At 37.9% G+C, this 23174-nt stretch overlaps 1 protein-coding gene across 2 annotated transcripts; it reads left to right on the top strand.

Annotated features, from left to right (window-relative positions):
• Positions 1 to 61: 61 nt before the first annotated feature.
• Positions 62 to 22683, top strand: KRIT1 (KRIT1 ankyrin repeat containing). Of its 2 annotated transcripts, none has more exons than XM_005152934.3 (18): positions 62 to 152; positions 1198 to 1271; positions 2209 to 2327; positions 2800 to 2959; positions 4291 to 4383; positions 5253 to 5382; positions 7411 to 7654; positions 7940 to 8055; positions 8487 to 8630; positions 9688 to 9844; positions 10112 to 10219; positions 11795 to 11951; positions 15262 to 15413; positions 16319 to 16485; positions 18594 to 18681; positions 19866 to 20072; positions 20371 to 20487; positions 20965 to 22683. In XM_005152934.3, exons 3-18 carry the CDS (start codon positions 2226 to 2228, stop codon positions 21031 to 21033), a joined length of 2211 nt encoding a protein of 736 aa, XP_005152991.1. In that variant the 5' UTR covers positions 62 to 152; positions 1198 to 1271; positions 2209 to 2225; the 3' UTR covers positions 21034 to 22683. The 2 variants fall into 2 exon arrangements, with proteins under 2 accessions (XP_005152991.1, XP_030908330.1); XM_031052470.2 differs by lacking the exon at positions 62 to 152 and adding an exon at positions 173 to 374.
• The last annotated feature ends 491 nt before the right edge of the window (positions 22684 to 23174 follow it).

Here is a 23174-nt window from a genome sequence, read left to right as displayed (position 1 = left end):
ACGGGAAGCGGATCCGCCGAGCCGGGGGAGGGAGCGGGGCGGGAATGGGGCGGAGCAGGACGAGACGGGACGCGTCTCGGGCGCGGGGCCTGGGCGCCGTGTGAGGCGAGAGGATGCGGCGGGGGAGATGACGGCCGGCATCACGGAGAAAGGCAAGAAAGAGTTGGAGACAGCGGGCGGGAGGGCCGGGGCGCTGCCCTTCACCCCAGAGGGGCGGCCCCGCGGACGCGGCAGCCCGTCCCACCCGTGGGGCTGTGGTGTGAGGACCGCCCCAGAGGTCCCGGTGCGCGGCTGGCTCCAGGGCGCGACCAGGAAAGTTCAGGGGGCGTTTCTTGGCCGTGAGGCGCGAAGCGGTGGGGTGGCCGCTGCCGCAGATACCGGCGGTGCGGGGTCGCTTCCCGGCCGCTCTGCTTCTCCGGGGGAGGCCGGTCCCCTCCCTGGTGGTGGGGCCTGCGCGCTGCGGGGCCGGGAGGTCTTCCTTGCGGGGTGGTGTGGTCCCGTGTCTCCGGGTGCTGAGGGGGCCAGCGGCGGCGGTGTGGAAGGCGGGGAGGGTCAGCGGTGGCTGAGGCATGTTCTCCAGACTTGAGCCCGTTGGGACGGGGACGCCTTTTTGGCATCTGGGTTTGGTGCCTTCTGAAGCTGGGCATCTTTATTGCCACATCCTTGCAAGTCCATCCCTCTTCACTCTGTTTTTGTTTTCTGGAGTTAGATCGCAGTTATCTGGGCTGCCTTTCCCAGACATCCTCACCCCACTCTGGGTTTAGGGCATGGCACTAGCAGAGGAAGTTCACACGCTGCTTATTCACCTGCCCCATAGTAACCTACCGCCCTGCTTGTGCAGTTTTTCTCCACACAAGCCTGTGACCCAAACCTGTATATCCTAAGGAAACCGAGGAAGCATGCCTTTCCTAGCTGTCTCTAAGGGATGGTTGTTTCTTCTTCCTTTCAAAACTTTTAATATCCCGAAGTATGATCTCTCACAACTCGGGACACAGCTGATTTTATGTTTCTAGATGCTACTGTAATGTAAATCAATAGATGTTTCTATTAGGATATTACTCTTTACATAAGTCGTCTAGCTAATGCATTTATCTAAACTGAAAGGGAAAATGTGCATGCTGTTATTTATGTTGGGTTCTTGTGGGGTTTTTTTGTTTTGTTTTGTTTTTTATTGTTTTTTTTCTCCTCTGTTTTCAGGTAGTCTGATCCCAGCAAAAATACTGGATGGACTAGGGGCATGGGAATCTGAAGACCTGTCTCTCCTGGAAGAGGTGAAGAAGCTAGAAACAGTAACATTAAATATCTTTGTGGAGGGATTAACCTGCAGAAAGCATGTGCTTGTTTGATGATGTGGAATGAAAGGAGGTTCATTTGCAGATGAGGACAGTGATTACCTGGAAGGTGTTAATGGCCAGATATGACCGTTATTCTCAAATTTGATAGGTGATTTAGCTGTACGAGGTTTTCCCTTTTCCATTTTCATAAAGTTTTATAATTGTAGGAATTGTCACTTTGTGTTAAACGGAAAGGTAAGCGAACTTTTACCTTAAAGCTAAAAAGCTCTGCCCTTTTTTGCAAAAACGGAAGATGTATTATTTCAAAAACTCTGTGTCTGAATGAATTATGCACCAGTTTGCAGTCCCACTGAAGTAAAACAAAGTAAATGAATCCATATTGCAGCGTATTTTTTTGTCAGCTTAGTTACTAGGGCTGTAGAGATTGTGTTCTACTTCCAGGAAGGGATTGGAAAATCATGTACTTTCTTGAAGTCCCCGTGGAACTCAGAAATGAAGTACTTTGTTACAGCACTTTTATAAATTATAGTGCTTGTCACTTTAGAATGGTTTTCTTTTTTAAATTTCATCTATTTTTAAGAGCGCTAAATTTCTTTGGCCTTTTGTCTGGTTTGCAAATTGGGGAAAATAGTTACAAACTGGAAAAAAAACCCCAACAATTATTTTTATTTTAGAAGTGTGTTAGAGAACAGGATTATTTGTATTAAATCTGTATGATGTAGGATTTCCCCCTTTCATTAAAAGGAAGCAGAATTATAGCAACCACTGGTATTTCCCCAGCTAGAGCAAAATAAATAAATAATGGAAAGAATTGGTGGGCAGGAGTACTGCATCCTGAAGTTCAGTGCGCTGTTGGCTTATCTTTCTTTTAATTTTTATCAACTAGCCCTTCCTGTTTATTCATTCTTTCCAGTGGTAAAAGAAGGAGAGATGGGAAACCCAGAAAGCATTGGAGATGCGTATGTTGCTGTGATTCGTCCAAAAAATACTGCTAGCCTGAATTCTCGGGAATATCGAGCTAAATCCTATGAAGTAAAACTATATTTTTTAATTTATTAACTTTTAAAAATAATGAATTACAGTAAATATATTGTAGCAGAAAATTAAATTTGACAATAAGAATACCTAAGTAATGTCTATCTATGTCATATACCTACTATGTGTTGCCCCATCTTTATGGTATTTGAACACTTTGCAGTCTTGTAATATCTTTGTGTTTCATTTCTTTTCAGGGCCTTTTGCCCTGTGGGCTGCTCAGCACAAGGATGCAGCCTTGTCTTTTTGTCTTTAACCTTATGTTAAGGAGGTCATTCTGACTTCACCATCCTGCTCCTCCACATTCAGTACTTCCTGAATTTTGTTACTGCTTTTATAGTGGTACAATAATTCTTCTCCCCTTCTTCCCCTCCCCCCCCCCCAAAAAAAAACAAACAACAAACAAAACAAACCTCTGTGCTTGATTCAGTTGTACTTAAACTCTTTTGATTTCATTATTGTTTGAAAGATTTTGTTGCTTGAAGTTCCCATTGAAGGCCAGAAGAAAAAAAGAAAGAAAGTTTTGCTGGAAACTAAACTGCAGGGAGGCACTGAGATAACCCAGAGCATCTTGGATTATGTGTTAGAAGCCACCAAGCCAATTTCACCAGCCAATCAGGGTATTAAAGGTAAAAACATTTTAATCTCATCTGTTGTTGATAGCTCTGTAAAAATATTCTTAAAGTTAAATGGGTGTGGAAAGATTATGCAAAAGCGTGAAATTGTTTTTTTTAAAAATAAAGTATGTTTTGAGGTTCATGGGAAAAAAATCCAACTATGAGGCTAAAACCTTTGTTTCCCTTTACCTTCCAGCTCTATAATGCTTTTGAAAGTGAAACTTTGCTTGTCTTCACTACTTCTTCACCTCAATTTGAGATTTACAGCTGAACTTTGGTAAAACAGATTGTAGTAGCTTTTAATCCTTAATTTTATCCTAAATATGAACTAGTGAACTGATCACCTCAAAAGTCTGTTCTAAAGCCAGCATTATTCAGTAGACAGTATTTACATGAAAATATTTCTTACATAACTGTATTACAGATACAATTTGATTAGTACGTCTTCTTTTTCACTGGTTTCACATAGCTGTTCTGGCAATGAACCTCATGCTTGTGCTGACAAAAATTGTTTTACCTAGCACATTTCATTTCCAGATGGGTATAAACTATACTAACTAAAGTGCTTTTTTGTGTGTGTACCTCATCTCTGCTTTGTAAGCAAGGTTATACTGGGAAGGTTGTCAGCACGGACAAGACAGTGCAGTGCTAACAGTTTAGAAAAGGAACAGCTCACTGCATAAATGTTGTGGGTGGCAGTGACTGGAGCTGGATGGACCTAACAAAGCTAGTTGAGCAGCAAACATGAAATAACAGCCTTAATACACATTGAGGAATACCATGTAAAAGCAAAACCTGTTTCTTACACAGTTTAGAGAGTTTTAAATAGACTTGCGCAGAGGGCCCAAGCATTAATATGCACAGTGTAGTGTGGCCTCTGCTAAAAAATGTAGTTAACGTCAGGAAAACAAACAAAATGCTGAATTCTGTAAGGGTGAAAGGGAGGATAACATGGAAGATACTGTCATACCCCTATATGAAAAAAGCATTCACCCTAACACACAATAGAGACGCAGCTGTGCTTTCCCGTTTCAGAAGGAGCCTTGTTTAACTTCAAGATAGGTGGTTTGGGGAATGAAAGCTGCAAAAAATCAGGGGTATAGAAAAGTTGCTATGAAAGAAGGGGTGCAGTCATGTGATTTTTCATGTTAATGGGTATGTATGTGTTATTTACTTTTTCATAGGTACTTAGATTTTCTTAGCTTGTTTTAGTTTATATCTTGCAATATTTTTTTCTTCTTAGAAATTAGGAAGATTGGGTCTGGTGAGCTTTCAGAGAGCCAATCTACACTGTTTTGTTGGTTAATCAATGATTTGGTATTTTTTTTTTAATACTGTGCTAGGAAAGCGTGTAGTGTTAATGAAGAAGTTTCCTCTTGATGGAGAGAAGGCAGGCCAAGAGGCATCGCTTTACATTGTTCCAACTGTTGTGAAAGGTAATATTGAGCATAATTTCTGAAGTTGCATTCATTTTAGCAGAAGTTTAGTTCAAAGTTTATTAAGATTTTTTATGAATATGATAGATAATGTTTTCTGTATTTTAAATGTTAAAAGTTGCATTTAGGTGGAAACCTCTCTGTATGCTTGAAAACTTGTAAAAGTTGCTTAAAATTAAGGAAAAAAGCCTTTGTTTTTAGTGTATTGCCTTCGTTTCTGTAATGGTAGCACACTTCTGTTTTAAGCTGTGTTTGTTCAGCTAATTATGTTTCAAAACATGCATAGAATTTATTGAATGCAAGTGTGAGAAAGACATCCTATGCAGTTCACAGTTCTTACTTGGAGAAGAATGCTTATTGAAGTCTGTAAACAGGTTTGAATAGGGAATAGTAAATCTGTAGAAAGCAAAGTAAATTGCTTGTCAGGAAAAAAAAAAAGCCTCAAGAAAACGCCTGTGTGATTTTGGGGAAACTTCTTCATTTTTGCATTAATGATAGGCGTTAAGGATAAAAGCTATCAAATAAATACCATTGTGTAACTGCCAATATATAAATACCTCTTCTAGTCCAGAGTCCTCTTTTTTTCTGACAACAGTATATATTTTAATATTAATTCCTCAGATGAATCTGATCACACTGATGGAAAAGTAACTGAACACTTGACAGTTTTTAAGGCTACCCTGCTGAGTTGTGAATTGTTACCCAAAGATTGTATGTAATTTCCATCAGTTGCCATTTGGAAAAAATCAAGTTAGTCTAAAGTTAGAATATGCTCTCAGTTAGCTGGGAATGTGTAACTACAAAGTTGCAGAAGGGAAAAATATGATTTTTCTTCTCTTTGATGTGTCTTAAGAATGTTTCCTTTTTAGATAATACGAAATATGCTTATAGCCCTGGATGCCCTGTGTTCTATTGTTTACAAGACATCATGAGAGTCTGCAGTGAATCCAGCACCCATTTTGCTACGCTTACTGCAAAAATGTTAATTGCCTTGGATAAGTAAGAAATGCCATCCATAAACATACATTAAAATAGAAGTTAAGATAATTTGTAGATGTAGCACACAGTTTTTATAGCATTGTTGTGATTAAGAAGGAAGTCATTGTGATACCATGTTATTTTCTTCATGTTAATCAGAAGCTGAAACCTTGACATCAAATCTCAAAATCTTTCAGAAAATCTTTTTTGCCAACTCGGGTGGTGTGCATATCTAAATCAAGTGTCTTTTTTGGAGGCTCCTGCTTACAGTGAATGTTTTGTAAAACCATATAAAATAATAATGTTTAATCTTCTGTGAATGGCATAATTGTCATCTTTAGGAGTATTTGTCAGAGTGTATTAAAAATATCCTGTTAATTGTATACATTAAGATTTGCATTTAAATTAAACCTCCTTATAGAAAGGGAGTGTATTTTTCCCACACATACAAATGTATTTGCAGTAGGGAATTAACTTTCAGCAAGGTGATTAGTTGTTTAGTCAGGTTTATAGTAGTTTGAAAATGGAATGTGCAAGCAGCTTTTAGTCTTTCTTAGGTACCCTTAACAAAGAAATACCAGACATAGTTATGTAAGAACTTATTTGCATTAATGAAGTTAGCTGAAACTCCAGACTAATGAAAAATTCTAAGTTAGAGGCTACTACCTAAAACTGTAAGATTTTTACAGTTTAATAGTAGAGTTGTGGTATTTCCATGTACACCATCGTGCCAATTATATTTGTTTGCTGCTTACCAAATGCCTCCAGACTCTAAGCTCTGCTTAAAATGTGTTATGAGCCTTACAGTTGTGAGAGAAGCCTTGGAAATATAATAGAAAATCTTTTATTTTGATTATTCTCTACGTGTGTAGTTTGAAACACACTTCCCAAAGATTCAAATTGCCATAACTAACCTATTTACCAACTGTGTAGAGAAAATGCCTGAAAATACTTCAGAGGGACAAGAGGATGTTGATAGTGCAATGACCACAATTTTACAGTCCTCCTTCCCAGCAGGAATGTAAGTGAAGGGAATACAGATCTTGCAGCACATGATGGCTTGGATCTGGGACTTAAAAATCCAGGCTTAAGCACATGCATTGAACTACAGGCCATGCTCTGCTGTGCTTACGTGTGGTTCTGGGACAGAGTGGTCTGTCAGTGAATCTATCTTTCCAAGGCATGTACTTCTGTGTTTCCAGGCTAAATCACTAAATGGAATTTACTGTGTTCTAGCAGAGTACATGCTCTGTACTCAAGCCTGTAAAAATGTGTAAAAACCTAAATACAAACCTGATCCTTAGTGTAATGTTGAACTGGGCACTTTTTAAGTAAAATAATTTAGCAATTTGGTGAAAATACATTTATCCAAAGGCTGAGATGAATAACTTGTCCTGAGCCTTGTGTTATATTGCATACATGGCAGGAAAAATGCAGCAGGTATGCCATGCTGACCACACTAGCTCAGAGTAAGGGGGCTCTAAAGCCTTTCTGTACTGTCAGTAGGGGTATACTTAAAAGAGAATAACCTTCACACAGCTTTGTGAAAAGGCAAGTGTGAAAGACCTTCTGATTTTTTGCCTTTTCCTGTCTCTCCCTAACAAAACACGTGAATTAGAAGCACAGATCTTGAAACTTCAACTCATCCTTTAAAAAACTGCTTCATATTTCAAAATTTGTATGTTGAGGGTAGTAATACCGATAAACTTAAAGTAAGCAAAATGGTGACATGTTAGTTTGGTTAAGTGTTTTGACTATAACCAGTGTTATACTCCTGCCTTAGCTTATAATTTTATTTTCTTTGAGAGTCTGCAGGAAATGTGTTTGAGCGAATATGTTTGCTTAGCTACATTCGGTTAAAAAAAAATCACATTCGAGGTTTAATTTAGTCCTATAAATTCGGCTGTACCTGTTATAATAATAATTGCTGTTAGTGAAATATGCGATTATCATAAGTTCAGCCCTTAATTAAACAGATTAATGAACAGGCATGACCAAAAAAGTCCTTTTCTACCCGACAATTAATTACTTGCCCATTCTCTCCTGCAGGTGGTTGGATGAGCGGCACACCCAGTCTCACTCCATCCCAGCGTTATTCAGACCATCTCCTCTTGAGAGAATCAAAACGAATGTAATAAACCCTGCCTATGCTATAGAACCTGGTCAAACAGAGAGCTCATTGCACATGGGTTATACTGCCCTGGAAATAAAGAGTAAAATGCTGGCACTGGAGAAAGCAGATATGTGTATCTATAATCCTTTGTTTGGCTCTGACCTTCAGTATACTAATAGGGTGAGAGTTATATTTTCATTTTATATTCATGAAACATACATTTCAGTTTTACAGTTCATTTACTTGATACAAATGTGTGCTTTATGTTTAATATAATCAGAATTCTTTATTGCACACTGACTGCTAAATGGTTTTCAAATCCTTACATTTGAACATAATTCTCTTTAATTATGAAATGTTACTATTGAAATTTGGTTTGAAGAGAATACCCAGCCTGGATGGGGGTTGTTCAGTCAAATCTATGGAAGATATTTTTTCAGTTGTGTTTAAATTATGTCTTTGCAGGTTGACAAAGTGGTAATAAATCCATACTTTGGTCTTGGAGCCCCAGACTATTCAAAGATTCAGATTCCTAAAAGAGAAAAGTGGCAACGTAGCATGAGCAGTGTCACGGAGGACAAGTATTATGTTACATTCCTTTTTCATTAATGGATAATTTTGTTTTGTTTATGACAGTAGGACTTGGTAGACTTGATCAGAATGAGATTCCTGTTACTGTGGGATTATACTGTATAAATATATATTTAAAAACATTTTGGTTTTGAAGTCTCTATGTACTGAAACAACAATTAAAGGACAGATCAAGAAAGGTTTAAATTATAAATGTTAGAGAAGCATTTCTTAGCATAATGAATACAACTGTGGCTTGACTACTGCATGACAAAAATACTAGTTGTATGAATACTGGCACAGTTTAACTGCATTAGCTTCATTTTTATTCATGTAGATCTGCAGTTAGTGCTATATTAGTAATTTTAAAAAAGTTAATGTTCTCAACTATTGAAATATTTCTGAACTGTATTTTCCTGATGTTTACTCTTTTAATTCATAGGGAACACCAGTGGGTAGATGATTTCCCTCTCCACCGCAGTGCTTGTGAAGGTGACTCTGATTTACTAAGCCACCTTCTGGATAAAAAGTTTTCTGTTAATCAGTTAGATAGTGACCACTGGGCACCTATCCATTATGCATGCTGGTGAGTCAGATGAATATAGTTTTGCCAATCGAATATATTCTTGCTGTCATAATTCTTTAGTGTTGTTTCTGTAATTTATTATACAGACTCAAAAATGAGAAACCGAAACCTCTCTAGACTTTTTATGCTTTGACTCTAATTTATGTTAGTGTCAACTTTCTGAAGACAAATATTGCTTCAGGTTTTGAGGTAGTTGCAATCTGAATGGTTTCAGAGACCAGGTGTGGAGACTGTATTATCAAACACTTGTTGCCTTCTGTATCTGTCCTGAAGCACTTGTTCTAATTCTTGTGGCAGACAGTAGGTCTAGTTCAGTGTGGTAACTTTTACAGTCTTTGTTGGTTAAAGTCTGTGAGCAGTTTTACAGTGCAGCATGTTTTGGTGACGGTCGAGTTTTGAGTGGGAACTTGGACTAGGTGGTCTACAGAGGTCAACTTGTCTGACTATAACTCTGTGATGATTTAATCAAAGTGCTCAAGAGCTTTCCTTAGTTGTAAAAAAGCTTTTGTTTTATCTTTATTCAAGTTAGTCTTTGCCTTTATTGTAGAGTCTGATGATACGAATAACATGAAAATCAAACTTGGACATAAAAAAAAACACAACCCAACTTACTTGATTTTTAGTGTTTGTCAGAAAGTTTGCATAGATAGCATATGCAACATTTACCAGTGTGAGGCTTAAGAGTTCTTGGGATCCATCTGCATGACAATCAGAAGCTTTACTGTGATTCTCATATAATAATGTTTTGGGATTCTTTTCAGGCAAGGCTGAGCTCTGTTTTGCTATTACTTAATTGCTGCAACTACCCAGATTTAGCTAGTTTAAAGCAAGGTTTGGTTTGCCTGTAATGAATCCAATGAATGGTTACTAGACCAATGGTTACCAAAGAAGTGCAGAACTGATACTAATTTCTACAAACTCACTAATGTTCCATTGTCTTTGGTGTCATTTCAAAGCTGAAAACTTTTGAGCATGGAAATACACTTTCCATATGTAGGACTATCTGAAAAAAAGATCTTATGTTTGCTGTGCTGTTCTGATTTAAACCTGTCTTCAGGTATGGAAAAGTTGAAGCCACTCGAATGCTGTTGGAGAAAGGGAAGTGCAATCCCAATCTTTTGAATGGCCAGCTCAGTTCTCCTCTTCATTTTGCTGCTGGAGGTGGGCATGCTGAAATAGTACAAATTCTACTAAATCATCCAGAAATTGACAGAGTAAGTTCTGTTTGTGTATTGAAGTAACAGCAACAGCTGCTGTGTATGTGAAATATTTTGTCCAGATCACAGTGTGTAAGCACACTGATACTGTTGAGAGATTACAAATTAATGGTTAACTATTTTTCATTACTGCTACTTTTCCCATTTTCTGTCAGTTCAGTGTTTGAGCCCTAAGCTCAAGGATTTTAATTATCTCAAAAAATGTGTATGTGTTTACCTATCTCCAGTGAAAACTATTGTTGGTGTTTCTGTTTATGTTGATAGCACATTACAGATCAGCAAGGAAGATCTCCACTGAATGTCTGTGAAGAGAACAAACAAAATGAGTGGGAAGAAGCTGCAAAACTGCTGAAGGAAGCCATAAATAAGCCTGTATGAGCTTATTTTCTAAATTGTTTAAAGTTTGTATTTTATTGACATCTAAACTTGTAGAAGAGAGAGGCTCATGTATAGCTGTTAATGGAAGTGTGCAGTGTACTGAAATTGTTAGTGTAAATCATTTTGTGTCTTTAAATGTTTCTGTCTATGCTTATTGCTCAAGAAATGCATTTTAGATTTTAAACATGATATTTTATTTGTAGGAGCATCACATCAGCTGCCGATTTTATGTCAACTTATGATCATAGAACCATCAGCTTTCTTTGCATTGTCATCTTACAAATTGTTAAACAGGAGCTGGCTAAATGTAGGCTTCTGCAGAATAAGCTTTACATAGAATCATAGTTGGTGTAAGCTTCCTGGGCAGTCAGTGAAGATCTAGCCAGGATAGTAAACAAAATTTACGATGTGATTCCTTTCATCCTGAAGTGGATTTAAAATTAGCCAAATGAGATAAAACCTCTTGTTTTGTTGTTTTTTTGACTTCAGATGTAATTCGTATCTCTGTAGGTAGGTGGCAGTAACGCTGTCAATTTTTCAAAATGTTTTTAAATTATCTGAATTTCACTGTGTATAAATGAGTCTTCCGAAACAGTTAATGAAAGAATTGACATCCTGTATTTTAGGGATCTTCTTATGTAGTTGTTAAAATGGCAGATGCGTGTCTAATGACTCTAAAAGACTAATACACATATTTTAAGTAGATTTCACAGCATAATAGGTGATACTGTGTTGTCACTTATTACTATTGAATTAAAATGTTAAAAACCCCCATTTAAACAGAAGTCACAGTGACTACTGCAGCAAAAACAGACTGATGTTTTCCATCCAGCCTCATTTTCAATAAGCTGTCATTTTCCAAGGCATTAATCTTTCCAGAAATTTTTTAGGAATCAGTTCTTGATGACTGAGTAGATTTGAAGAAGGGAAATAAGAGATTCCTGCAACTTTCTGATTCAAGCAGCTGAAACATTAACCTGTTAGAGACATGAAAACAAGAAGTTTCATAGATTTATGAATTGTGTGTATATGTTTCAGGACATGATTTATGTTTAAGTACATCTTTCAGGAGGCATACTCTGAGCCCACACGCAATTCAGTGAAAGCTATTGGAGTTCTGTTACAGAACTGCAAAAGATCTTCATTGAGAGTGTATTATTATTGTACTGGGGTCTGTATAAAGGGAGATGTTTCCCTTTAAGAAGTCTTTTATTATAGTCTAATGAAAAGGAAGAATTCATAACTTGTCAATAATAGTGAAGTGGACATTTCAGGCTATGCATAGGCAGTTGAGCCCAAATTTCTCAGGAAACTTGCCTGCTTGCCTTTAAGTTCAACAGAAATTAAGTGCTCAAAATATCAATAAGGTCTTTCTTGGACTTGTGGTAAAAAGCACAGTATAAGGACTTGTGTGTAGGACATGAAACAAGCAGTTTTGATAAATAGTAAATATGCAGGAGTTGTGCTGTGTTCTTTTTCTCAGCAGTATGGTAAAATTGCTTTTTTCTCCAGAAGTACCAACAGAAAGGATTTTAACAAGTTGTTTCATATGTTTTAATTTTTATGTAGTATGAAAAGGCACGTATTTATCGTATGGATGGATCCTACCGTTCCGTTGAGTTGAAACATGGAAACAATACTACTGTACAGCAGATAATGGAGGGAATGCGTTTGTCTCAAGAAACTCAGCAATACTTCACTATCTGGATCTGTTCTGAAAACCTCAGTAAGTAACAAGGAATATCCTTGTACCTGAGAGTTTATCATAGGGTTTTTTACTTCTTACCTTTAGAAAAAATAGTATTTTCTAAGGAAAATTGGGAGCATGTTCTTTGACTCTTCGCTAGTAACCTCTTTCTTTCTGCTTTTAAAAGCCATCCTTTAGGAGTTAATATGTATCTAGACCCTTAATACACGTATGTCTCATTCTTTGTGTCTTTTACATAGTCAGTGAAACCAATTTTTCTATTCCATCTTCGTAAGCTTTCCTCCAGCAGATCAACTTCCAGCCTTTACAGCCTGGTGTCTCCCAACTGTGCTTTCAGAGCTATAGAAAGCTGCTTCATTTTAGCCACCATTTTGGGTACCCCTAATAGGTCTCACCCCACATCACTATGGGATCGAGAATGTATTTCATTTGGGGAGATGAGGTGGGTCCAGGCTGCCTTTTTGTTTTGCTGTCCCAAGCACATTGCCATTCACTTTTTCTGTCATACTCCTTACTGCTAACTTACCCTTATTTTATTGGTATTCTTCTTCCCAGAGTTTCTGAAATTGGATGCATATAGTTGTTTTTACCAACATTTAATCTGTTTGAAACCAGAAGATTAAAGATGATTACTGGTTGGTTTGTTAGGGTTGGAAAGGATCTTAAAGTCATTAAGTTCCAACTCCCCTGCCATGGGCAGGGACACTTCATGCTAAATTCATGCCACCCAGAATTCTGTCCAACCTGGCCTTGAACAGTGCTGGGGATGGAGCATTCACAACTTCCTGGGCAACCCATTCCAGTGCCTCACCACTCTTACAGTAAAGAACTTCTTCCTTATTTTTCATGTGCCTTAGTATGCCTTCCAGGAGAATCTTCTCCCAGATTTTGCCAGGCACAAAGGTGAGACTGACTGGTCTGTAGTTCCCTGGGTCATTCATTTTCTCCTTCTTGAAAATGGGGGTTATATTTCCCTTTTTCCAGTCATCAGGAACTTCACCTGACTGCCATGATTTTTCAAATATGATGGCCAGTGGCTTTGCAACTTCATTCGCCAGCTCCTTCAGGACCCATGGATGGATTTCATCAGGTCCCATGGACCTGTGCACATTCAGGTTTTTAAGATGGTCTCGAACCAGATCCTCTCTTACAGTGGGCCTGAGGTATTGATTCTCACAGTCCCTGCATCTGCCTTCCAAGACTTGGATGGTGTGGTCAGAGCATTTGCCAGTGAAGACTGAGGCAAAGAAGTCAGTAAGAACCTCAGTCTTTTCCAAATCCAGGGTAGCCAATTCTCCTGATGGCTTCTGGGGTTTTTTTGGTTGTGGTTTTTTTTTTGTTGTTGTTGTTTTTTTTCATTAGGTCCTTTAATCATATGAATTTTCATGTGTTTTGCACTAAGATGATTTTTGGTAAACAAGTTTTCAGATACAGAATCATAGAAACATAGAATAGTTGGGCTGGAAAGGACCTTAAGATTATCTAGTTCCAACTGCCCTGCCATGGATGGGAACACCTCACACTAAACCGTGTCACCCAAGGGTCTGTCCAACCTGGCCTTGAACACTGCTGGGGATGCAGCATTCACATCTTCCTTGGGCAACCCATTCCAGTACCTCACCACCCTAACAGTAAAGAACTTCTTTTTTATATCCAATTTAACTTCCCCTGTTTAAGTTTTAAACTGTCCTATCACTACAGTCCCTAACGAAAAGTCCCTCCCCAGCATCCTTATAGTTGGTGGGAGGGAATTCTCATGCAAATCATCATTACTACGTTTGATGGTTTTTTTTTTTTGGTTTTTTTTTTTGTATTTCTGATTTAAATAAAAAGTAGGTGATAGTTGTAGTTTGAGATACATAGCAAATAATAAACCACAAAAGAGTCAATGATTTTGATTTGGTTTTTGTCCGAAAATGTGATAAACAATACTGCAGCAGCATAACTGTGGGACACGTTATAGTGCATTTACAAAGCACAATTCAGGTCTGGTAGAATGCTGTGACAGTACCATTAATACAGAAACCTTGCATTTAAAATTTTATTTACTGTTGTAAAACTTCCCCTTCAGTGGCATTGTTCATTTTTACTTTGCTTTTTTAATCTGTAAATATTGCAGGAAATATTTTCTTCATGCTTTTTGAATCTTTTTCTCCCTGGATGTCACATGACTACTGTAGCCTCTACTTAAACTTCGCTGTTAATATCTGGAAGAAAAGGAAGTGTTTGAGCGTTTTAAGTCTTGCTGCTTGTGCCTTTTCTAAATAGGATGTCATGTTTTACTCAAATTATTGAAGTATTACCTTTGCAGTTAAGGGGGTACATTATTTGTGTTATCCCAAGTAATTCCTTAGATATTTAGCATAAGTTTGAAAATGAGCTGGCTTTTGATTTATGGCTTCAAACAACTAATGGACAAGTTTCATTATGAAATGTATTTCTTGCAGTTTGTGTACCACTGTAAAGACCATAGTTTTCTTCTTTGTAGGACAGACAAATTTTTTTTCTGTGTTTGAATGTAAGGTGGATGAATTGAGTGAACTGATTATTCTCAGTGAAAAGATGTTGCACCATAATATGTCATTTGAAGGTTTTTGTGTAATTTGAAATGTCACAATGTAAAAGCCAGAGCAGTAAGGATGAGGCAGATACAACCTTCTAGTTTCTCATTACTAGAAAACAGGCACGTAATAATCACAAGGACAGGCAGGGTAAGTGAATGAGTGTAACTGAATGTATGTATCTGGTAGGACTGTAGTAAAAAAGCTCTGTATTAATTTCTCAGCTCTCATGTATGCAGGAGAACATGAAACATTGGATGACTGTAGCCTTTAAAGAATCAAGATGTTTTACAGATTAAAAAAAGCATGCTCTGAGAAGTTTATGGTTTATATATACCCCAAAATAGAAAATATGTTTATCAGATAAGCTATATCTATATTTTTCTGTCCTAAATAAGATTACTGGACTTTGTGTTTCTCCCACAATAAATGAGAGAACAGTCTCTAGTGGTTTGTTATTGTTCTAAGTTCCATCTTGGCATTCCATTAAATTTTTAAATAACCCTTCTCTCTTGAGAAGCTGAAAATAACAAAGGTTCATCACTAGTGCATTTAGTGAATTGATACTGAGAGTTTTGTCAATAAATCCATATCTTCAAAACCTTTTATATATAACAGTTTAGAAAATACAGAGTGAAATGTTAATGAGTTCTCTGTTTCAAATGCTCTGGTTTTAAAGCAGCATTTAATTATCATGTATATGTGTGTGTGTGTGCTGGGTTATTCTGTTTTTTTTTCTTTAAAAAAAAACCCTTGTTATTTTGCAGGCCTCCAACTGAAGCCATATCACAAGCCTTTGCAGCATATTCGAGATTGGCCTGAAATATTCACTGAACTGACAAACTTGGATCCTCAAAGGGAAACTTCACAGCTTTTCCTGAGAAGAGATGTGAGACTCCCACTGGAAATAGAAAAAAAGGTCTGCACTTGGAAGTGGTAGCATGAAATCATGGTCAGAGTTAGACCACCCTGGTGATCAACACGCTATGTATTTAATGACCGTAGTAATTTCCAAACTTATTTAAACCTGACCTTTCATTTCTGTAACAGAGTCTTCAGGTTCTTCCCACCATCTTGCCTTCCCACTCTCTCTCTCACCTTCCCAACTGTTCTGTTTATGATAAGTCTGTATCTCTTTGTATCATACAGCTAAGACCAACCTGCCCAATTTTCTTTTTCTTCCTGTGAAGTGATTTTTCAGATATTTAATTGGTCAATTTCAATGGAATTACTCAAACACATTGTTCAAAATACATTCATGAGAGAAAAAAACACAGGCGTCAGTATTTCTGTGCACCTTTGGATTGGGCATGGTATGTCAGCCACCTCTAATTTGTGTGTTAGATCAATGAAGTTGTTCGATTAAGTTCATGAAACTGAGGGACTATTCGTTAGGGACTGTAGTGATAGGACAAGGGGTAATGGGTTGAAACTTAAACAGCAGAGGTTTAGATTGGATATAAGGAAGAAATTCTTTACTGTTAGTGTGGTGAGGTACCAGAATGGGTTGCCCGGGAAGGTTGTGAATGCTCCATCCCTGGCAGTGTTCAAGGCCAGGTTGGATGAAGCCTTGAGTGATACAGTTTAGTGTGAGGTGTCCCTACCCATGGCAGGGGGGTTGGAACTAGATGATCTTGAGGTCTTTTCCAACCCTAACTATTCTATGATTCTATGATTAGTAAAATGTATACTTTAGGCAGGTTCAGTTCTTTGTTTTCTGTCTCTGTATCAGTGAGGAACTGTAATTATAGCTTATGTATATATATAGTTTATAAGCTCATGTGCTTTTACAAATAGATCATATTATTTAAATCTTTTTAACAGATTGAGGATCCATTGGCTATTCTTATCCTTTTTGATGAAGCCAGATATAATTTACTGAAAGGTTTCTATACGTCACCTGATGCCAAGCTGATCACACTGGCCAGTCTGCTTCTACAAATAGTCTATGGAAATTATGAGAGCAAGAAACATAAACAGGGCTTTCTAAAGTAAGTATATATATTTAAAATTTAAAATCATGGTTTCAGATTAAGTATTTTTAGATACTGTTTACTATGGAACTGTCAGATTTTAGGTATGATATATTTATTATTTTTCTCCATCACTGAGCAATAGTTCACAGTAACCACATAACCCTGGTAGTTAACAGAAGCTGGACATGGGGTCTGAAAAACGCTTAATCTTACTTATTGTAGTCCCATGCAGAGGGATGAAGGTTCTGTATTCTGTAAGTCTATACCAAGATACAGTAATGCCAAAAAGTGAGTAATAGTATTCATGTGATTGAATGGTTTTGACAGGACTGAGAGTTTGGACAATGATGAAGAAAACTCTTACTATGTCCAGTTAGACCAACTTCTGGGATTGGCTTTCCCCCCTCTTTGAAGAGGACAGGCCATGCAGAGATACTGTTTCTGTTCTCTCATTTGTGTGTCAACTGCTACACTAAATTGGTCAGAAACATAGCACTAGCAGGGCTCTGCCAGATGGTGGTTTTTCTCTGCCTTTCTCTCTGCTTGCCAGCACAACAGAAGCTGAGCTGTTCTGCGGTATGGCTTTGTCCTCCCATGTACATTTCTACATCAGTATCTGAGCACATCAGGATTCCAATTCTCTTAATGTGTGCATCTTCACTCCCCACCATCTCCACCTCAGTTCATTCATCTAACAGCAGCTGTGGTATTCTGGAATGCTACTATACTTCTCATCTCCTCTCATTCACAGCATCAACTGAGCTGTCTTGGCTTGCTGTTTTTTGGTTGTGCTCTCCACCATCAGTAAATCAGGGTGCATTTTCTGCTACAGTTACTCTGATGTAAGTGTGGGCTGCCTCTGAAAGGGCTGGCTGTATTGACTGCACTTGTTCATTCCTTTCTCTTCTGTTAGGTGTAGAGACTGTACCATTACAGAGTGTGCCAGGTGAATGAGCTCACCAACCTGAAAACTTTCAGGTGGGGTGTTCAGTAGATTCAGCTGCTGAGTCCTGCAGTTACACAGCTGGTAGATTGAGCATGAAGAGAACTGGGTTTAAGTGGGACTGCCCACCTGAAGGAGTGTGCATTTAAACACAGGCAGGTTTAATATGAAACTACCCTGTGCTTAATCCCAGCAGCTGCAGGGAGGCAAATCAGCAGTATGATTCTGCATTGATGCTGCTCAGTGGAAATCTGTGACACTATAGACAGGACTAGTTGGAAAGGTAGTTTGGGCCAGATAATAAGCCTTATGGACATTTGGGCAAGCTTTCCATTTGTATTCAAATCAAGATGTTGGAAAATACCTTGACTTGTTCTTCAGATGAAGATATTCTGATTTTTTTTTTAATTATTTTTTTTGTAATCAACATAAATGTTTATTAAAAGACTTGCCATTTAAAAAGTATATATCCAGGCTGTTGTGTGTATGAAAGTACCCTTGACCTCAAAGATCTGGATGTATTGTCCTTTGATGGGTTTTTTACTTGGTATAACATGCAGTTATTGCCAAATACAGTTTAAAAATTACTGAATAGGTTGCATCACTAGTTTTCTGAGGCAATTTTAATTGTGCATAAAAGCAAACCAGTAAAGTCTTCCTTTTAGTGGTATTTTTTTCTGTGTTTTTGTGTTTAAAAAGGCACTTCATATAATTAGCTCCACTTTCACATTGTGTAATATACAACTTTCATATGGAAATTAATTGGACGAAGCCACTGGTGCTGATACAGCAGTGAAGGGAAGAGTGTAAGGTGTTGTCTTTTCTTAGTATGTGATGTTCTGGTGTGAATGGCTGTTTATATATAATTTTGGCTCCCCAATTAGAATTCACCAAACTAGTCTGTAATCAAGACCAGACCTGCCTGTTCTGCTGCCAGCATTTCCTCTCCTTGCTGCGTCTGTGGTACACACAAAGTGTGTAACACAAAGCTAGATCTCCATTAATTGAGAATTACACTTTATCTTAGGAAGCTGTAGCTTTTCACCTAATGAGGCAAGATAGAGCAGGAGCTGACTGTCTAGCTAGATAGACTTGAAGATACAAATTGACAGACATTGTTCTTTCTCCTTACTTTATTTAGTGAAGAAAACTTTATTTTTCTGCTTTGTTTTTCTCTTAGTGAAGAAAATCTTAAATCTATAGTACCAGTCACTAAACTAAAAAGTAAAGCTCCTCACTGGACAAACAGGATACTTCATGAATACAAGGTGAGAGAAATAATCACAGAGTAGAAAATCCTGTCTTAAAGATTTTTTTTGACTCTTTGGTTGTCAGTTAATGGACAAAAATACTAGTATATAAAGCTGGAAATGTGTATGTTCTTAATTTTTGGATGTGTTGTTGGAATGCTTTTTGTCTTGCACTGCCACAGTTGATCTGGTTTTTAGAAGTAAATATGATTGTCATCTATTTATCTTCAGTGTTTGGGGCCAAATCAGGCATACATGTAAAAAAATCTACTCTGACTTGTAGCAATAGATCCACAAAGTCCATTTGCCAGTATAGCTGGTATGGTAGGGATCTGATAATGCTGCTGATGTGCACATGCTCACACAAACTCCTTTGACTAGAGCAGTTAAGTGAGCCAAATTTATAAATGTGGGTTGCTTCTTCAAATGACCTCTAACTGAGGGCTGTGGATTCCACAGGGGGCAGGGGCACCTGAAGGTGACATTAATGAAAAAATTCATTAAAAAACTGTGGGAAAGTGAGGTGTGTCAGAGTGAGCACCGTAGTGGCTGACATGCATCGCTAAAGGTAGCAGCCAGGGAACACTGCAGAGGCACTCAGGGAATGTTTTCAGGCCTTGCCCCTCTTTTGAGATGGGGTTACGGAATCATAAACTTTCTCTTGGTGTATGCACCTTTTTTTTTTTTTTTTTCTCGGAAACCAGTGGATAATTCCTGTTCTTTCTAAGACAGATGAAGGAGTGGATCATATTGGTCTTCCTAAGACCATGGTGTAGCAGAGGACATAGCAGAGTAGTTTCTACTCTTTCTTGTATCAGACAGTATGCAAGACTGATAATTGCTTTCTTGATCTCTGTTCTTAGGCCATTATTTTGGGGTGTGCATTTAGTATCAGATGGGTGCACAACAGCTGATGCCTGATAAGTCTGGCATACTGCTGAGAGAGGCAAAACTGAGGCCCTGCAGAGGTTAGGTATCTGGTGGTTCTGATTTCTGAGGCTCGTACAGGTGTCTGCTTTCTGACTCAGTCTCTTTTGGTATTTCAGCCTTTCTGTGGGTGTTTAGTGTAAATGTAGGAAAATGGTTGCTGGGGAAGTGTTTTGGGAACACTCGTTTGGTGGGAGTTCCACTATAATGGATGTTCTTCAAATAACCACACCTGTTTGAAGACTTTTTGATTGCTGCTATTCTTTTCTTTCTAGAATCTCAGCACCAGCGAAGGTGTAAGTAAAGAGATGCACCACCTTCAGCGCATGTTCTTGCAGAATTGCTGGGAAATTCCTACTTATGGAGCAGCTTTTTTCACGGGACAGATATTTACCAAAGCAAGTTCAAGTAGCCATAAAGTGATTAAAGTATACGTAGGAGTAAATGTAAAAGGGCTGCACCTCCTCAACATGGAAACAAAGGTCAGCTTAAGTGAACTGCCAGTAGTAACTGTTAAGCTTAATTCTGTTCTCTTATATTCTTTGTGCTAAGTCATTTCACATCCAGCTGTTAAAACTTGATTGAAGATTTTCAAGATTTTAAGATTTTCATAAGGCACTAGTAATAGAAAGCCCTGTATTTTTCTACTTTACTCCTTTATAAGCTACAACTGGATTGTGGAATATATGGAATCAGAATCCTGTCTAAGCGAACTAAGCAAAGTTCTGTTTGTAAGTATGGTGAATATTTTGAATGACAGTTTTTTACATTTCGTTATAGGCTTTACTCCTCAGCCTCAAGTATGGTTGCTTTATGTGGCAGTTGGGAGATGGAGATACATGTTTTCAAATCCACAGTCTGGAAAACAAAATGAGCTTTATTGTGCATACCAAACAGGTAAGCATTGTCATTTTTCATTGTTCATGTTCAATTATTTTTCCTAAACTATATACATGCCTCTCCTCTCAAGACTGACAACCCTTGTACAGGATAAAAGAAGACTATGCTGCCCCCCTATAAAATCCAGCAACTTTTGATAGTGTTTGAGGATGTCTCAAGGAAAATACTTGTTTTACCGTTGTTTGCATGAGTGGTAATATGCCGTGTTAACATGTGTTGTGACTCCTTTGAGCATCTTGCATACTTTTACAGTAGTTGCTTTTGATTCCTATGTATTAAGGTGGTTACAGGGGAAGCGATTGAGTATTTTGAAAAGCACTTTCTGATAGCTGAGAAAAATCTAGGGCTTATTTTCCTTATTTCTAAAATGATGCAACTTCTAACTTACTATTTTTATCTAGTTGCATTTGTCATACACTTGATCCTTAACAGTTACAAAATGCTGAGAGAATTTAATTTTATACCTTTATACAGGCAGGTCTCGTAGTGAAACTGTTGATGAAATTAAATGGCCAGTTAATGCCAAGTGAAAGAAATGAATGATGGAAATGAACAGTAGTTCTGAAACTGCATCTGATGGCTAAGCAAAAACCAACTTATGTCTCCTCATAACAGAAGGCTTCCATGTACATGAATTTTACACAATACAGAAGTCAGTTTGTACAGTTTTTTAACTTTGTACAGAAGCTGCATGGCTTATTTTTTACAAAAAAAAAACCCTATACAATGTATCTATTATTTTTATAAATATTTTTGTGGTTCATATATAAGCTATTGTCGGGCTTGAGCTTAACCAATAAAGCTAATGAAATGTAAATGGTTGACTGAGATGGATGAGCATGAATCAAGTAAGGCCTTTGTTCCCATAGGACTATGGGACAACCAGTGCCATTGAGCAAGTCTCAGTTAACCTATTTACCTTTCATGTAGTTCTGTGGAACATCAAGGAGGCTGTATATGTTACAGTATTTTGTAGACACACTTTTTAAGATACTGTTGCTAAGTGTGACCAGTTAGACCTTTGAGCAACTACTTTTGATAAACTTGCTTTTCATTTGATTTCTGAAAAAAGTTACAGCTGGCTTTGGTTTTAGTCTTAACTTTCTCATACTTTATATTCATATTTATTCTAAAATACTGCATGAGGATGTCAAAAGGGAAATAACTTTAAATCACTCAGAAGCCATATTAAATGTTCAGCATGCTTGGGTTGGTTTGTTTTTTAAATAATTGATTTTTACTTTTGCTGTGCAATATAAAATGTGTATATGGAGGAGAGGGAGGTACAGATTTACAAGTGGATCTTACTCAGAGGACTTAAGAAAGTTTAACAGATCTTACCCTGGATTGCAGCACATATGCAGTAACAAAAACTCAGATAGGAGGTACTAAGTTATTTCTGTTAAACTAATTTTCCTGCCAATTACTTAAGTTTCTTGAGGCTACAAGCAGTGCAGGATGCAGGAATGAAGATTTATATTCCAAGGAAGTCAGACACAGTTGGTAAGCACCTGCCTGGTCTATGCAGAGTCAGGATTGGGTCTCAATGAGCTGGGACCCTATGCAATCTGAAACATATCTTTGTACATTAAAATAGTATCCATAACACAACTCTTCAAAATTTCTGGTTGTATTTCAGGGTTTTAAGTGCACTTGACTGTTTCTTCCATGTGAACTGCATGCTAAACCAGTGTGCAATATTTTGTAAAAATTTTTTTTTTAACAATGAAAATTAGCACTTGCCTCTAAGTTTTCAAATAAAAGCAAAAATGAATGTTAGAAGCTGTACTCTTGTGTAGTAACTTTACTCACACCTTACAACTAGCAAGTGCAGTTTAAGAGATAAAAGTAGTAAGCAGTTAAGTAAACAGGAGAAATTTTGTAATCTTCTTAGCAAGCTATACTTTTTTACTTAAACCTCATTGGCATAAATAACAGTAACTCTTCATGGAGTGTTATATTTAAGGTAAATAATAGAACAGGTCCTTTGTAATGCAGCCATCCTGGCTGTCACTTGGCGCTGGCATCAGAAATACACTTCTCTACATAGCACTTTGTTAGAAAACTAGAGGAAATATGTTAAAATGTGTCAGTTGCATATTTAACAATACTATTAATATGCCTTACTGCTGTATAGTCCTTTCTGCTAATTTCTTATTTATTATTACCTAATAAATTGTTTGCAACAAGTAATGTTTGTTGTTGTTTATTACTGCAGCCGGCAGTCTTACCCAAGCAGGTGTTACTACGGAAGAGCAGTATTTTGTAACAGGCAAGGTATGGAGGAAGATGGCAAGAGAGGATCATAGCAAGGGGCCTATGGTGGCTACAAATTAAGGTTGTGCACCTTATAAACAGCTCAGGAACTCATCAAGAAAACTGGAAAACGTTAGTCATGGCAAATCGGAACTGAACACACTATTGAAGGTGTGACCCCACCAGTGCTTGGCACAGGGGCATGATCACTGCTGATACAGGCCAGGATCCTGTTGGCTTTGGCCACCTTGGCACAAGCTGGATCATACTCAGCAGCCGTTAATCAGACCCTTTACCACCAGGCAATTTTCCAGCCACCCCAACCCAAGCCCGTGTGTTGTAGGTTGTGCTCATGAGGGGCTGACACTCCCGATCCCCACGTGAGCTTATACCCACGGATCACCCCCACGCCCACTGCCCACGGTCGC

Source organism: Melopsittacus undulatus, chromosome 1, assembly GCF_012275295.1.
Source record: "Melopsittacus undulatus isolate bMelUnd1 chromosome 1, bMelUnd1.mat.Z, whole genome shotgun sequence".
In the NCBI taxonomy this organism is placed as follows: domain Eukaryota; kingdom Metazoa; phylum Chordata; class Aves; order Psittaciformes; family Psittaculidae; genus Melopsittacus; species Melopsittacus undulatus.
This window is presented reverse-complemented; position numbering and strand designations above follow the sequence as displayed.